General features: G+C 38.1%; 1 protein-coding gene across 2 annotated transcripts in view; it reads right to left on the bottom strand.

The window, feature by feature from the left end:
* VIPR2 (vasoactive intestinal peptide receptor 2) overlaps positions 1-18,663 on the bottom strand; it is a 62,155-nt gene that overhangs the window by 12,934 nt on the left and 30,558 nt on the right. The window contains exons 5-9 of one of the 2 annotated variants that reach the window (XM_040590217.1): positions 12,523-12,620; positions 7,461-7,602; positions 4,151-4,301; positions 3,163-3,223; positions 1,781-1,850 (exon numbers count right to left, since the gene is read on the bottom strand). In XM_040590217.1, coding sequence (XP_040446151.1) covers positions 1,781-1,850; positions 3,163-3,223; positions 4,151-4,301; positions 7,461-7,602; positions 12,523-12,620 — 522 coding nt within the window. The remainder of the gene's footprint in view (positions 1-1,780; positions 1,851-3,162; positions 3,224-4,150; positions 4,302-7,460; positions 7,603-12,522; positions 12,621-18,663) is intronic. The other variant, XM_040590218.1, reaches the window with a different exon arrangement.

The raw sequence follows: 18,663 nt of genomic DNA, 5'->3' as shown, positions 1-18,663 counted from the left end.
GGTGTTTTTCAATGACCAGTTTTACATGGTGTTTCATTAGCTCCTCTTGCTCTATGAATGCATGCTCTACTTTGCACAGCTGTAAGTTTGCACAGCATCCTAGCTGCCACAATGAATGTGCAGGTTGTAGTTCAATGTTCCAACGTGATACATTACTTATTCAGCAGGAAAGCGTGAGTATCACTGCTTTCATAACTCCCTTTCCAGCTTAACTTCCCAAATGCAAAATGCAGTTGATCAAACAGCTGAAGAATCATTGAACTGGAGAAATAAGTGGTTTCAAAGTACACATTGCAGAATCACTTGGCCATCTTTAGTTGCTCTCATCCCTAAAACATGCTGCTTAAGAGAAGAAACATATCTGGAAGGAGACAGCAGATCCTAAACATGTGCACCCAGCAAGCCAAAAAAGATTATTTGCAAAATGTTTCCCTATGTCTTACAACCCCTTTGTGTCAAATCAGTAATGGAACCATAAAAAAAAGAATGGGGGAAAAAAAAGAAAAAATACCCTGCCACGAATAGTGATTCTGGTCCACCTTTTAAGACATACTGGATTTTTGCTGAGTGACCAGTACTCCATTTTCTTAACTCAGAACTCATTTCCCAGTCTTTGCTAAGATCCAGCTGCCATTAAAGTCTGCCAATGAGCACTTGGATAACTTCTGTTTCCAGGTCTAGGTCTTCTTTGGAGGAACACTGCATTCTGGCACATGAAGTTCAGCCATCTACCAGATAGCTGTTAAAATTGAACATCCAGAGAATAGACTCATCTTTCTGTAAACACCAGGTGGTTTGTTTTGCTTTTATCTTTCAGCATATTTTCTTGACTCTGGACCATCCCTCATTCTCCAGCTCCTTTGAGGTACACATATTCTGTACAGATGCTGTAGTTCTGTTGCATGCCCATTTCTTCATATCACAAAACATCTTTTCTGTGAGTCCTTACCTTATGTCATTTCACACATATGCCTACTCTGCTTTCTCTTTAAACACTGCAGAATTTACTCTGATGAAGATGATGGAAAGTTCTCTCAAAATGATTATCAGCAGGCACAGACCCAAAGGCAAGCCCAAGTGTAATGTGCAATCTTGACATCTTGTGTAATCTAATAATGTCCCAATTTTTCTGACTAAAATGTTAAAAATAAAGCAAGTGTATCTAAATGTATTAATTTGCACTACGACTGTTTTCAGAAACGGACATACAACCATAGGATATTATGCCCAAAGTTAATTACAAAATCATCACAGTGAGCAGGAATTTTATTATGCTACTCCAGTAATTCTAATGAGCTCCACATAGGAAAAGCCCCATGAAACATTCTCAAATGGTATTCTTTTGCAAATACTTCATGTTCAATATATAATTCAGTAGACTACCAATTAAAGAAAGATATACACAGCCATAGTTTTTTATGGCTGCAGTAATATCAGATTCTCAATTACAGAGTTATCTATTTACACACAAAATCAAATCTGCAATTCATTGAAAAGTATAATTAGATTTTTTCTTTCCCCCAGGCTCATAAACAGGAGAGATGTTAACAAAAGAAGAACATACAAATAAAAGCAACTGCTCATTTAATAGGAGGCAGATAAATTTTGAAGGGAACAAATTTTAATGGCCTTGGCATCTGTTTAACATTTCTCCTACAGCGCAATTTCTTTTCATTAAAACAGAATTCTTGCCTATCTGTAACTAGCAGTAAAGAATAATGGCTATATGCACTGCAGAATGCTGTACTGATCTATAATTCATGCTTCAAAGTTTACTTACTATAATAGAAATTAAAATTGGTATTCGTATAACCCACCAGGGACCACCATGCTCATTCGTATCCCAGCAACTATAAAAAAAAAAAGGGAAAATTATGTTGACATTAATATCATCTGGCAAGCAAGACCTAGGAGGAGAAGTATTTCTTATACACAAGTCAAAGCACAGTAAAATAATGCCTGTTCTAGCCTAGAATTTGGCATTCAATCTTTTTCTGCCTGTAATTTTATTTCCCTGGTTTTAACATGCATATTCAAATCAGCTAAAACATCAGGCACACTAGACTGTACCATTAGACATCATGGAGGATGTCGGCCTTTAGGGAGACCAAGCTTAGTTTCACTTTGTGTAAGGACACTTCCAATAAGCGCTTAACACCAGCCTCTGGGCAGCTGACAGATACAATTGAAATGACATTATTCCTTGTGGGGTATTTAGGTTACAGATGGCTGGAACTGGTTTAGGAAAATGTGAGACTGAACCTGAAACTTAGTCTGAAAAACTGAAAATTTAAGTTTTGCTGTGGGCTCAGCACTTTTGGTGCAAATACTCTAAGTGCTCTGAAAGATTAATCTTGAGCATGGGCAATACCCTTCAGAGTTCCTCTAACTGTGATTGCAATGGCAAAGGAAATAGGAGTCAGGCTTTGCTTTACATGTTAGAGGTCTTGCAAAGAAAATTTAGAAATTAAGTAGGACATGATTTTTCAATTTAATTACAGAATAAATTGAAAAATATTAGCCAGGTTGAAAAAAGAGGTGTGAAAACTGTCCCACTAGCTAGGAATGCTCTCCCATTCCCTGGGGCCAGCATAAGTCTGATCTTCCTACAAAGAAAGTTCTTATCTCAGTTCCCCTTCCCAGGGAGAAGCTAGCCAGGCCTAGCTCTAACTAGTCATAGTTTTACCTGACTACGTGCATCTTCAATATGTTTACATCACACTGCTTCACTTCTGGGAATGTGATTTAGATATACCCAAAGTTATCTAGATTTCAATCTTTTAAGTTGCTAATTAGCAAATTAGAATGCCAAGCATCTTACTATGCTGTACTGCAGCACTGAACCCAAGGATCCCCTCTGCTATTTTAAGTATTATTTTGACCTCCAAAGCACATAGCTCTAAGTGTGGGTCTCAAGGGGTAACATTAGTCAAAACCTTTCTCTGCTCTCTCCTGCCCTCAAGGTTTTTCAAATAAACAGCATAAGCAGCATGCTGAAGAGCTCCTAAACACCTGTCCCTTTATTGCCATATCTGAAATTTCAATACTGTGCTCATCCCCTTCAAAACAGCAAACTACCTTTGTGTGAACACCACCATAGCCAAGGCAAGGATTGTATTGGCACATTAGAGGCTTTAAAATTTCTCTCCCCCATGTGCTTACCCAGTGTCCTCTAAAATGATCCGTGTCACTGTCCACGTAATAATGAATATGGTAGGAATTCCTGAAAAATCCCAGAGGTTTAGAGGATGATCAAAAAAATATATGACCACAAAAAAAGAAAAGAAAAGAAAAGAAAAAAAGTTCAGCCTGCTAGTAACCACTTATTCCCCAAACACACAGCACACAGTAAACATGTGCATGGAGAGGCCCATCTGATGAGCTATGTGATGTAAGCAGTGTATTGCAAACAAAGACTGCAGGGATAGTGGGTTTATTTCTTATAAAAATGCAGCCACAATGACTAATATACAGAGAACATGCCTTAGGCTTCTTTCAAGCTGTCAGAGTGACCTACAGGGCAATAGATACAAGTTATGCATTCCCAACGCACTTCCAAGGGCTGCAATATAAAACTGAAGTGTAAATCATTTCATAAAGAACCATTCCCACAGACTGGTTTATTCCCATTTCCCAGCAATACCTAAATGTTTTATGACCACCAATTACTGGAAGCTTTAAAGTGCTCTGCGTAGATATCATTGCACTTTCTGGAAATGAAAGGAATACATGTATTTAAAACCAGATGGAGAATATGATTTGGCTTCTAAAAAAGGCAAATAGCATAGCTTGTGGCTGTGCAGGTAAACTTTCTTTTTCCTCCCAAACTAGGACAGCCTGAATTATACGTTTTGCAGCGGCAGTCCTTGCACCATCCTATATCTTGAACACCCCCTGGGCAATGTGCACATCGGCACAGGTCGGAGCCATGCCAAGGACCAAACTAGTACTTATGCCTCAGTACTTTTGTGCCCCCTCCCTCCCATGGTACAGCAGCTGTAACCTCTGCTGGAGCTGAACCGTAGAACTAGTGAGTCCGAGGAGTCATCCAACAGAAATGGCATGACCCCCTTGGTATGGAATATTGAACCTGACTAATTTATACAGACAGAAAAAAAAGAGTATTATTGGAAGATGTTGAAGTTCTTACCCCATCCAATCAGCAGGTAGACTGTGAAGTGTCTGTTGGGGGAGAATATCAGCACAAGGAGGATGTGGAGGTAAAGCCCTTCAACTAAGAGCCAGTAAAAGTTTGCCATAACACCATACTGAAAAAACACCAAAATAGCCTTGCAGCCCACCTGAAACATGAGAGTACAGATCAAAGTTGTTGCAGGAAAGATGCTGGATTATTCTGTTATTAATATATCCTATAGATCTTAACTCTCAATGTAATACTAGTAACCCAGGTCCAGTAGAAATATTTTTTTTCAGTCATGCCAAATGAGACATTGTAAACGTTACTGTGTAGATATATATATGAAGAAAAGGAATTATTAAAAAATTATTTAGATGGCTCTCAGCAAATTTTCTCAGAAATTTTGAAACCTTCAATAATTTCAAATTCAAAATAAATATTGTAAAAGGTAACGGTTATCAATAAATGCACACATTTGCAATAGTTAGTTAACACATAGCTATTAGATTAAATGACCATCTAGTAGGTGGTTTATAAATACATTAAAATCCCAGCTAACAGGAAAATTAACAAAGAAACTGCTTTATTAATTTCTCAAGACTAAATGAGAAACTGAGTGAAAAATATAACTTTAGATGATGATTAATCTAAGTAGACTTAGAAGAAAAAGACTGGAATTTTAAAAATTACATTTTCCCTGTAGAAAATGCTTTAGCGTTTCTTTAGTAACAAAACACGTAAACACGTATCATGAAATGAAGTCCCAGTTACAGTCTATGTGCTGCTCTTCAGAACTGATTTTCAGCTGTCTGTGCTGCTGATGTTCCACAGTGCTGGCTGCTGCTACTTTGGTACTTCCCAGCAGGAATGTGGGATGTGAGAATTGAACATAAAAATGTTTCCGTTGAGTCTGAACTGAGAAATGTGATGATACGGTGAATGTAACAGACTAAACAAAATGGACTTGTGGTGGGTTGACCTTGGCTGGATGCCAGGTGCCCACCAAGCGGCTCTGTCACTCCCCTCCTCAGCAGAGCAGGGCCGGGGAGAAAAAAAGATGGAAACAAACCCTTGTGGGTCAAGATAAAGGCAGTTTAATGAAGCAATAGCAAAAGTCAGTGGAAGCAAAGCAAAACAAAAGATGTTATTCTCTACTTCCCATCAGCAGGCGATGTTTGGCCACTTCCTGGGAAGCAGAGAATCACTAAATAAAACTTCTAGCTTCTGCCTGCTTTCCTCCCTTCCCCGTTTTAAATACCCTTCATACTTCCACTGTTTCTGTTAAAATTCCAAGTACACCAAATACCTAAGAAGCGAACTCATTAATTTAGTGACTGATTCCTCTGTCTAAACATGGGTGTCTATTATAAGGTGAGATGCCATCAGGGACCTGTCACCAGCTGCTAAGCCAGAAGGTCACAGACCTCCTAGAGACACTTCTTTGTATCCATCAGCCCCTTGTGGTGTCTCGGGTATCTCAGTGCATCCCAAGTAACACACATGCCTATATTTATACCCATGTACATGTCTACATAGACAACCAAATAAGAATCCAAAGGCTTGAATTCATTTCACCTAATTTTAGCTGCCTACAAGCAAGGTTTCTGGTGAATGCTAGCCACCTACTAGCCAACCAGCTCCTTATGCAGCCACGAAGACAGACAGGCATGACCAGAGAAAGTCTTAAAAGCAGATGAGATAAACTGTCCAGTGAGAAAGACAGAAGCCCAGAGAAACAGCGTAGTTCAGTCATCTCATTTAATAAGACTAATCTTAACTCTAGACTTTGTATCCACTGGAGGGATATCCACTGCAGACCAGTAATGGCCAGAAAATTTCAAAATGCAAGTTGCGATTTGCTTTTATGCTTATGACTACTTACAACCAGATTAGCAAAGTCTAAACCTTTTAAATTCCAATACTCCCCTGTATTATATTCTCAATTTACACACCAGAACTCCGCAACAAAATGTTTTCCCTTCCTCCTGCAGCTAATCCTCTATCAGGTGTATTTCCAGATGCTGAACAGCGAAGGTATCTGTCAATAAACCGTTAGCCAGAACTGTGGCTCTGTGTCACTCAGATCCAGGACCTAGTTACATTGCATTCTGAATTGTGTGCTTTTCAACACCTGTGCATGCAGCAGAACTGTGGAACATCACACACGTGACAAAAGGGGCAAAGCCCACAGGCTGTTACAACAGAAAGGCAGCATCCAGCCAATGCAAGACAAAACAGCCTTGCTAAATTGGCGTCAGATTATCCCACGTATAAATGCACCAAAAATTACTCAACAGTCCACAAAACTGGACATATTCAAATAGGAAAATATGAGGCTTTCAGGCAGGAATAACTGGAGAATAAAAGAAATTGCAGAAATCAAGCAGTATTTTGAGAGTCCACTGACTAATCTTTCAAGGACCTAAGACGTTTTGATTACCCCTGGCAGTCTGCCTTCTAACTACTTTGCCTTCTTTGCGTCTATTAACTCAGAGCCTATTTGTCTTCATTAGAAATATCCCAGATTACAAATTCATGCATACAGCTTGGTAGTCACCGCTAAGAACTTTATGCTTTGGGACAATACAGCTTCATCAATGTAAAAATATCTTCCTTTTTTTTCTCACAAGCTTAAACTGAAGTAAATTAAATTCAGAAGGGCTTCAGCAATATTTGTAGGATTCTTCTGCAGCACTTTTGACTGAAACAAGGCAGGCAGAGAACAGGGATTATCATATAGCGGTCAGTCTTCTAACAGCAAGACTTGAGAATTTTTTTAACCCCTGGGTATGAAAATGTAGTAAACATATTAGCTTGCCAAGAATGCAGATGACAACACTCCTGTCATAGCCAGAAAGTACAGAGGAGTTAATAAAGATAGCTCCTGCAAATATTTAATTCCCTGACTCATTTCTCTCCCTCCATTGATACCTGTCCAAATCCTAGACTCCTGATAAAGCCACTAGAACACTTCCAGAAGAGCTGCATTTAATCACTCCCAGTTGATTGGAACTCCTGTTTCTCTTAAACTCTCCCAGCTGATTAATGCAGTGGCCATATTTATTCTGAGGTATAGCTGGTCATGATTTGTTTTGGCAGATGACACGTCCCTTCACGGACATGCAAAATGACATTAACTTCTCTTACTTGTGCTGCAACCTTCTTTCTCTGGCTACTTCTAAAAGACCATTTTGCTAGTCATTATATTCTCTATAGAACTGTCTGCACTGACAGCTTGGTATCGTTAAATATTTAAAAGGATCAGGGAGGAAAATTTAGTGACACAACAGTATTATACCAGGTAGCAAATGAGGTTCATTACCCATGAGGTTTGATCCTCTGGACAGTGAGCTGTGTTGGAGCTGGAATAGAGAATATCATCCTTGACTAAAACAGAGATTGCTCTTAGAATGAAAGAGAGGAACAGGTTCAGGTGGATGTAGTTCCGAGTACAATGAAGTTTTCTAAGAAGAGATTTAAAAACAGACATTTTAGATTTTGAGACAGAAAGCTCTTCTATTAATTTCTGGTCATTTCTTAGTAATATGAACCTTGATTAAGAGCCTATCCTTTCCTCTGTCATATTCAGTGCTACTTTGCTGTTTTCTTTTATCATCATCATCCTCATCATTATTATAGGCTGTCCAAAATACACAAAGTATGTCTTACTCCTTTTCAGTATCACAGCCCAAAAGATCCCAGTGATATTTCTCCCACACTTTAACATAAACTTACAATAAACATAGAATATTATAACCTTCTGTGTGTGCGCTGATCCCAGTGTTTTTCTTGCAAACAAAACTGATTATCCTGGATATATTGCAGACATTATTTTCTGGTTTAAGTTTTTATTTAACTCCTGCATTTTGCTATATAATGGCTTTTCATCCTATGATTTGAGTGTACGCAGCTACAATTAAAAAATGCATTCACAATATTAGATCGCCTATCCTTTCTATCCAGTGAGGTGTAAAACTTCTTAAGTCCAGCAGGCATGTGATAGCCTGACAAACAAATGACAAATTAAATATTCCAAGTAAGTGAATGAGTGCTCAGGAGAAGAAAGTTGCAAGTTCAGGGCTTTTTGCTTAAAAGACATTTCCTTCAAGACCTTCCCATTCAACAGAATTTTTTCATAGCAAATCCTCACAAACCAAACTGCTTTTGATTTTTCTGATCAAAACCAGCACCTTGAACTGCACCTGGAAATAAGCCAGAAGCCAGGGCATTGTAGCAAGTACGAGCAATGAAAGAACAAAGATGCAATAGGATGTTATGGTGGTGTGCAGTGGTAGCTTCCAAGTAGTCTTCACATTTTGATTTGCACCAAAGAATGCTAAATAATCCATTCTGAAACTACTAAAACAAGGACAGCTACAATGAGTGTAGGGAAATAAATAAGAGATCTGTCTTGCTAGCCCCCAGTTTGGCAAGGGACAGAATACCAGGCTGAACTGACAGCAGCTGTTCAAAAATCCAGTGATTTCTGTGGCTCTGCATGTCCCTAGCTGAACCAGGTTCTGAGAAAAACTGAAATACCAGTATTATGTTGGACTGCATCATGTGTTCCTATGGAATTCAGAGATACATGAAAGCTGCAAATGGGAGGAAAATGTTTTTCATGAGTAACTAATTTAGATGATTAGTTCTTCACCCCATACAGTAGCTGAAATAATAAATGTTGGATATATATAAGGCTGTCAAACCAGATTTTTTTTATATGGGATATGTATGATGTTTCAGAATAACACAGAAATGCTGTTTTTTAACAATGAAACAAAAACTATGCTGCTTATTCCTTTGATATGACTACCTGATGACACAAAACTACCATGTGAGGAAAGTTTACGGACAGTTAATGCAAATGCACATGAGAGGCCATCTTTCAGAAATGATGAAGATTCATATTTTTCTCCTCGGTAAGAAACACATATCAGAGAAACCGACATTTCTGGGGGAAGGTTTTGTTATACAGGACTAACCCTGAAGGAAGTATGGTAAGATCTAGAATGTCAGTGTTATGCGGAAATATGCTGTTCTACAATTTATTTTCACTCTGAGTTGGAACAAATAAACCTTTTCTAAAATATCTGAAAAATAATATTTATTTGTAATAATTTTGATTTCCACCTTTCTAAAATTTTATGACATATTAAGACTTAGACATTCGAAATCAAGAAATAGAAACTTGCATTCAAAGAAGGGTAAAGCAAGCAGCTTCTTTGACTGCATCAAAATGATTAGCTTAATTGTTTATAAATTAAGTTTGGAGAAGCAAGAATGTGCCTGACAAACTGGCAACCTCCAACAGGAAAACATTGTGCCAGAAAGTTGCCAATTAACTTTAATTATGATAAATACATAGAATATTATGTGGGGAGTGGCATATAGTGACTTGAAAAACGCTGTCAATTTAGTCTGGCAAGGTATTTACAGATATTCATGTTTTATGCCTTTGTTTTGAGATTAAAAGATTAGCCAGATATACAATCCTTTCCTTTTACAATGCTTCTGTGTTCTTTGCAGATACTAATAAATGGGAACCCTTATAATGTTTCTGTAAAGATTCAAACCAAGTCCAGTTCTTTGGAAGAAATGCAAAACAATATTGCAACTGCATGGAAGGTTTCAGAAAAAACCCTCCTTTCCCCACTGAATGGTTCTGCCTTTCATGTGCTTACAGCTGATGCTGTGAACAACTGCAAAGCACTGACGATCTATCTGTTCTGCTAGACAGTACATAATAATATAAAATGGACTGCAGAAGTCAAGTTGTAATACGTAAAAAAGAACGTCCACTTCCTTGTCATGAACACATCACCCATAATTAAATTAAAATCCACATTATTCCATTTTTTCTTTCATTAAAAGTACTGCACAAATTCAGGATTAAACACAGTATAATTTGAAACATACATATATAAATCCAGCAATGCACAATAATCTCTTGTGTTACTAATATCCAGAGTTCAAATTCCAATCCTGCTGGATGAAGTCAGGATTTTGACAACCCTACTGTGCTAGTAACTCCCGATTTTTAACTCAGTACTTAACTACCAAATCTCCTTTAGATAGTTTCACTTAGAAGAGTTGTTCTTTGCTCTCCTTTTTAAACACAGCAAGGTGAAAGTTTGCTGGTTACATTCAAAGGTGAATGTGTTTCAGGGGTGAGCAACTGGTTTAATAAACAGTATATTGACTTTACCTATAACAAACTCTGAGACCTTTTAGAGAAAGTATGTTTCTTGGATAGAAGGTGCTACCAGCTAAGTAGTGAAAAGTTAAAACTTACAGAAACATTCTTATTTTCCAAACTCCATCCTTAAAAATGACCATAATGTATGGGACGCCTTACAACATGCCTGAGACAGACATACATGCATAGCCATCAGCATTCTCTTCTATTGTTGATAATTTACAACTGCTTCAGCTAAAGCCTTCCATGATAATTGGCTGCTTGTGACATGCTTGGGAAACTATATACTGAACAGGTTATTTTTACAACTTGTTTGGGTTCCTAACTCAACTCACTATGTTAGGAGGTCCCTACACTCCCTGTAGATAGCAGAGAAACACGCTTCTTTAGGGGGAGACTTAGAAGACCCTGTGTTCCCCCCCTGAAAAAAAGCCTGGGTTTTCCACTGACTCAACAGAGAGACTGGGGAGTTCTCAACTTGAATATATAAGGTTTGGAGCACACCTCTGAAATTCTTGGTCTGTTTGTTATAACTGACTTCTGGTGATGGACAACATTCAAATGGCTGTAACACACTGTCTTACATGCATTGTTAATTTTAGCAGTTTTGAAAATGCACAATCTGCCTGAGGCATCTCCCAGTAAGAAGAAGATAACCGTGAGTGACTGTCCTGTTTTCAGCTGGGACAGAGTTAATTTTCTTCCTAGTAGCTGGTGCAGTGCTGTGTTTTGGATTTAGTATGAGAATAACGCTGATAACACATTGGTTTATTTGTCACCAAGTAGTACTTACTCTAAATCAAGGACTTTTCACTTTCCCATGCTCTGCCAGGGAGCAGGTTCACAAGAAGCCAGGAGGGAGCAGAGCCAGGACAGCTGACCTGAGCTAGCCAAAGGGATGTTCCATACCATAGAACGCCATGCCCGGTATATAACCTGGGGGGGAGTTGGCTGGGAGCCTCTGACCACTGCTGGGGGACTGGCTGGGCATTGGTCAGTAGGTGGTGAGCAATTATACTCTGCAGCACTTGGGTTTCTTGAGCTTTATCTCTCTCTTTTTGTTATCTTCCTTTTCATTACAATTATTTCTGTTGATATTATTATATTTTAATTTATTGCATTATTGATTTGTTTTTATCTCAACCCACAAGTTTTACCTTTTTCCAATTCTCCTCCACATCCCACCAGGGGCAGGGGGAGTGAGCGAGCGGCTGTACGGCATTTAGTTGCCAGCTGGAGTTCAGTCACGACAGTCTCAATTTTTTTCAAACACATTACAAAATATAATTATGGCCTATGTATCTGCTCTTAATAGTATCTGAATATTTAAATACTGATAAAATTTGATGACAGACTGAAAGGCTTACAGAACTCTCCATAGGAATATTTCATCAGAGGAATAAGGCTCTGCCAAACAACATGCTGTCCTCTACATATTACGTGTACTTTTCTACCAAATCTGAGAGATGCATTTTCTTTTTTTTCTTGGTGCAGAGCGGAACGGAGAAGTTGTGTGAAGTTTATAATGGAGAATATAAAGTTTGTTCTATTAGACAGGAAGAAGTGATACATAAAAGCATGAAGGTGGAGAGACTGAGAAAATCTATGATACTGATCATACCATTTTGCAATTTCTTTTACCAGCTGGAGATTGCTTTCAGTCTCAGAAAACTCCCAGAAGTTAGGCAAAACTAACAGGCAGTACTGCCTTTCCTAATACTGCCTAACAAAACCATTGCACTCACAGCACTATCCTTCAGCATAATGATCCATACCTTTACAACCCCACTTGGAAAAATTAATGATTACCTTTGATAATAGTACCCCTGGAAACCACTCAGAAGCTTCTGCAAAATATGGCTGCCCACTTGTCCAGTGTTGAGACCAGCATCCTACTGATTTTCAAGAGCAATTCAAGGTGCCAATTTTAATAATCAAATAGAAAATGCTTTATATAATCCATTCCTAAATGACTGTTCTTTCTTACAGGGGCTGTAATGTCTGTAAATTTGTTAAGTGCTTTGAAATTTTTTAATATGGTACTAGCAAAAATCAAGCTAGCATTATATTATTGTCAGCTGTTTAATTGAGAAAAGTGTAAAATAGATGCATTTTCTAAATACCTCAGCAATCAGACAAGTAAAAACCATCTTATCACTGTTCATATTTACTCATGAAAAACACCTACCTGAAAAGGCAAAGAATTATACTTCCTGTTGTAAGAGCAATCAGAGATACGCTGTGTCCAAGGGTATAAATTGCCTTCACCCTTACATAGAAGTTGACCTGCACAGAAAAATATACATGCAGAAACCACTTACTGATATATAAAATTCACTGTGAAATTACATAGTTTTCCATTAAGTAGCTCTGAAGGCTAAATAAATAGTATTATTTTCACTCTTTGCTCTACAGTACATGATGAGAATATTTTATCTTTATTCCAACATATTTTTGCAATGCAACATCTCAAGCCAATGGACCTCAATAGAAAATTCAGCCTCAGGAACTCAAAACTTTAGACACACAAGCTGGTACAATTTCAGCTGATTATCCCATGCCAATGAGGTCAAAGAAAGCATCAGATTCATCAGCTTCAATAAATGCAATCAAACTGAAGAATGAGTCACACTGAAACAATGGATTATCTCTGAAAGAGAGAATCTGTCTCAGTTCCTTCTGCTCTACTGTACTTTATAATGCATTTATATATGAGTTTAATTTTAAAGACCTGTTTACATCTCATTAGTTTCCTAATATAAATGTTCTAATACTTTACTAAATTGTGACCCAAACAACCCTTTTTTTTTTTCCTTTAGTAAAGTTATTTGCTAAAACTTGGAAAGGAAATTCTTCAACAGAAGAAAAGCAGACTGAAGTGCACAGGCCACTGATTCACTGCAGCTATCTGTAAATCTACTCCTATTCTGAATGACAACATCAAGAAAATTAATGCTAAATATTCTCAAAATTAAGCTGCTTCTTCATTTATGCCTACAACAAAGTCATTAGACTGACATTTTCCACTCAAGCTAGATAAAATATTAAAACTAAAGTTTTGTACTATGGTATGAAATTAAAGTTTTTAATAGCAGTGTAGAATATGCTATGCATAACGGACAATTTCAATATTCAGTGCATATGGTTATATCACTCTTTAAATAAACTAAGATAGCAAAAGGAAAAGCAAATTATATTTATTTTATAACATGTAAAAGGACAAGTAAAGAGGTAACTTTAGCAATCCCAATTCGTGATGAAATCAGCTGAACATCCACTTAGCAAATATTACACAGATATGGAAAAGACTAAATGAAATGTGAAATGAAATTAAGAATCTTGCAACTGCACTATCATAGATATGGTTAAAGGACAAGAATAAGGGAAACATAATTGCAATAGATCTCAAATTTATTCATAGCAACAGTCACGCTTGTTAGGAGCTACAAGTGGTACATGAGGTGCCACAGGAAACAAATCTCTTTTTTTAATTACGGAAGTAAGCTGTGATGTTTTTTTTCACAACAATCCTGACATTTTAATGTTTTGTTTGTTTTATATAATATTCACTGACTGTAGAGATAAAGAAAGAAAATAAGGACTCAATGAAGTTTCCAGTGCCATTAGAATGACCATAATAAAGTTCCTTAGCTAAAATCCTGAATAAATATTGCCTTTGTTTCTTTTGGTTGTTTTGTTTTGGCTTTTTTTTTCTTTTTTTTTTGGGGGGGTGGAATTGTTTGTGGGTTTGTTTGTTGTTTTTTTTTATTGGTGTCCCTGGCTGGTTAAAATGGTAAAACCTAAAGTATTACTTTATTGTTCTCTATAAAGAGTCTGCTGTATATTTGCAGAGCTCCACTGCAGTCTTAAGGACTCTGTGAGCATAGATTATAGGCTCTGTTTCACCTACCATGAGGTGTCTACACTGCAAATATAAATATCTAAGGCAATGTAGGGTGTCTTCACAGGGCCTTCGAGAAAGTACTTCTTGTACCTATGTAAGCACTGAACATGGACTTCACTGAATTTATTTCTACAGGCAATGAAGAGGCCCCACAGTGACTAATTGAAGTGTAGCTACCTAGAGTGTACAAATGCCTGCACTTAGATGGATGCCCCCAAAACATCCTAGTTTTCCACATGAATCCTGTGTTTGTCAAGTAGGACTCTAAAGTAGCGCAATGTTTCTTGAACAATGTTTCTAAAATGGTTTTCAAATACAATGTTAAAAATATTTTTTTCTAAATTAACATAATGTCACACAAAATCAGTTCTGAAGAACTGCCCTTCAATTCCCTGCTAGAATGGCAGAATTATACTGCAGTTCAGCTCATTTTTGGACAGCTCTGAAAACTATGCCTACAGATAAACACCACAGACCACCCCTACGCTTCTTTAATTTGGCTTCTGTCACAGCAAAAGGAACATCAGCCAGTCTCCAGGCGATTTTCTGGGAACAGAGTGGTAAAGTTTCTCAGCAGCCATTACAACAGCCCATGGCACCAACACTGTAAATACTTCAGGTATCCCCCTTCATTTATTCAACCTGATCTGCTCTGCAAAATAATGGAAAAAAGGATACTCCAATAAATGAGTTAACAATTTGGCAGCCTCATGTCCCCATCAACAGTATTCTGGAAGAAAGGGAATTTTATTTCCTGACTTTTTGCCCATCGGGAGTTGCAAATATAGTGTAAAGCTGAGAAATGACTGACCTGTTTTCAGCTGGGATAGAGTTGATTTTCTTCCTAGTAGCTGGTGCAGTGCCGTGTTTTGGATTTGGTGTGAAAATAATGTTGATAACACACAGATGTTTTAGTTGTCACCAAGTAGTGCTTACTCTGAATCAAGGGCTTCTCAGTTTCCCGTGCTCTACTGGTTCTATGTTACGGAACATCCCTTTGGCTAGTTCAGGTCAGCTAGCCAAAGGGATGTTCCATACCATAGAATGTCATGCTCGGTATATAAACTGGGGGGGAATTGACTGGGAACCTCTGACCACTGCTGGGGGACTAGCTGGGCATTGGTCAGTGGGTGGTGAGCAACCGTATTGTGCATCACTTGGTTTTTTCCTTGGGTTTTATTTCTCTGTCCCTCTCTCTCTTTTTCATTAAGATTGTTGTTGTTAAAATTGTTGTTGCTATTATTATTATTATTATATTTTATTTCAATTATTAATTTGTTCCTAAGTGAACCCACAAGTTTTACCTTTTTCCTAATTCTCCTCCACATCCCACTGGGGGTGGGGGGCAGTAAGCGAGCGCTACATGGTACTTAGTTGCCAGCTGGGGTTAAACCATGACAGCGATGCACAGCAATTCCACAATATGTTTTATTTGTTATCTTCTTGTTGGCATTAGCAGAGCCCATTTCTGCTAAGTACGTTTACACTGAGTGTACAAATAGAAGCCTGAATGGTCTCTAAATCAAAATTTCTTAACACCCACCACATAAATATTACAAATTTCAGGGAGGTAAATGTCATTTGCAAAAGAAGTTGCAATGGCAATAAATCTGTGCCGTTTAAATACAGAGTGGAAGATTTCTTGTTCACTTTCATGGAAAAAATTGATTTAATAGTAACAGTGATGTTCAACATTGCATTACTGCAGAGCAGAGACAGGGGTCTCCCCAGGTATCCTAAAGCCATGCACACAACACCTGGTAAGAATGCACTCAGGGACAACTTTGCACCATTCTCATCTTCTTATTCTGGGAACTACCAAGTAGCTCAACAAATCTTGATATGTTAAAGTAACCACTGGCCTCCTGTAATTTATTTTTTAATAGCCTTCAAAAGGAAAACAAAGCAGAACTTCTAATGTAAATTGTGTCCTGGACTTTCCCAGTGCCCAGCAGAAATTAATTCTTCCCTTCTATTGAAGTTTCTCATTGTGCTAGAAAATCTTACAGCAGCTGTAAGGTTCCTTTCTGCTCCTGAGAAGCTGGCGTGTGCTACAAGTTGACTATAAAACCTGCTCCAAAGAGAGTCTTGGGTTTGCTTAAGGAGCAGAAGTAACTCTAAGGCAAGAAGTGTGTGAGACTGACACACACCAACTCATGCATTTGCTGTTACATTGATGGCTAAACTGACCCAGCTGTATATTCTTCTCTAAGCACCATGGTCTCTATACTCCAGACTTAAAATTAGTTCCCTCTGGCTAGACTTTAAACTTCCCCCCATCACCTCCTCGCTTCATTAAAAAATGCCCTTGTTCTGACTCTCTCACTGCTGACATTTGTCCTCATTTTGGCTGGGTTAGAGTCGATTTCCTTCATAGCAGCTCATAGGGTGCTGTTTTGGATTTGTCACCAAAAGTGTTGATAACACGCTGATGTTTTAGCAATTGCTGAACAGTGCTGTCTTGTCTGCTTCTCCTGCTGCCCCACCAGTGAGGAGGCTGGGGGTGCAAAAGAGGCTGGAAGGGGACACAGCCAGGACAGCTGAATGCACACCATATGACACGTGCTCAGCAATAAAAGCTGGAGAATGGAAGAGGAAAGGGATGTTGGGAGTTACAGCATTTGTCTTGCCCAGTCACCATTATGTGTGATGAAGTCCCGCTTTCCTGAAAATAGCTAAAACACCTGCCTGCCGAAGGGAAGCAGTGAATGAATTCCTGATTTTCTTTTGCATGCACACACAGTTTTGGCTTTACCTATTCAACTGTCTTTATCTGAACCTGGGAGTTTTTTCACTTTTGCCCTTCCGTTTCTCTCACCCATCCCACTGTGAGGGAGCGAGTGAAGGGCTGTGTGAGGCTGAGCTGCTGGCCAGAGTCAGCCCACGACAACCTTGAAACCATTTTCCTGCAGATCTCATAAAGAACTATGCACACAAGATACACAGGAATTATTAGGAAGCTGACAGTACTAGAAACACTGTAATTTTAATGCACAGATCTTTAAAAATATTTGAATTAATAAAATACATTTAGGTTGCAATAAAGTTGTTAGCAATTCTGATTATATAATTCTGTTGCTAGTAGCTACTTAGCCCATATTTACATGAGAGATCAGTCGAGCAACTATAAGAAATAACTTCAGCTTGCAAGTTTCCTTTCAACAATAGAAAGTAGTTGCTCCTGACCACATTTGACATTTTTGAGAACTCATTACTCAAGGCCTTGGCTTCTATCTGACACTGAATATAACCTTAGTTTCTCAAAAATTAGTCATAACATTCTTTATTACTGATTCACCCAAAGGCTTTCTGTATCTACTACAGGGAGTGGATTTTAAAGACTATACTAGGGTCTCATACATAAAGGGTATATGTTCTTACCATTCTAAGTGACTAATCCAGGCTGTACAACATCCACAGACACAAATATACTACACATCTTACTCTCATATATCGTGATTCAGTTAAGCTGCATTAGCACCTTTACATTTAATGCCTTAAATCACAGTCAAAAGTGTGCATTCTGCTTGTCAGCATAGGAATACCTCAACTCATTGTCATTCATTCTCTTCTTTCAAATACATAAAGGAAAACCAAACAGAGAATCATACATCACCTTTTGGTCAATGGAAGTTCCACCAACATAATAAACTACCTACTTGCCTAAATGTAGTCATCTACTATTACGTGAGATGCTCTGGGGGATCTGAGACATCTGCATGGCAGATGTGTCAGAAGACCTCTTTGCCAGAATGGCAGTGGCGAGTCCAATGGCACTAGATACCTATGTTTAGACATTCACATCAAACCCTGTTTCCACACACTCGTGATTAGACACCTACATAAATATCTACCTTTAGGAATTTTGATTTGCAAGTTGAATTTCAGCCTTCCAGGTTTTAAAATACATGGTAAGTATGTAAATGCAAACGACTGGAGAGAATTTGATGTGGCTGTGTTGGCACAGACATGACTGAAAGACCCAAGAAATTTTTTCCAGCACCTGCTCTGATGTTCTGTGCACAGCCAAGTCAGTGCCCACCAGATAAGAACCCCTGATGCATAATGTGAAAGGTTTCACATTCGGCTTCTACTCTGAATGGGTAAGAACAATTTTTTTGTTTTCTGATCACTTCTTCTGATGCAATTATTTGCAGTTGAACAAGTTTGCTGCTTATAAAACAGTCAACACTTAAGTTATCACATAATTCTCTTATATATGCATTGCATTTTTATGTTAATGCTACTTTAAAAGGCCCAAGCATACCAGATCTAGAGAGAGACTGTATATTCTCCTTAATTTTTGTTTTGTCTTGGAAATTTTTTAGGAAATTGTAAATTGTTTGGTGCCAAGTATATAAAATTTATATCTATGTTTAGTCTGCATTGCCTTTGTCTGCTTTTTCCGTATTTTTGCCCATCTTC

Source organism: Falco naumanni, chromosome 4 (genome assembly GCF_017639655.2).
Source record: "Falco naumanni isolate bFalNau1 chromosome 4, bFalNau1.pat, whole genome shotgun sequence".
NCBI lineage: Eukaryota > Metazoa > Chordata > Aves > Falconiformes > Falconidae > Falco > Falco naumanni.
Note: the sequence above shows the minus strand (reverse complement) of the source record. Positions and strands in the feature narration are given on the sequence as shown.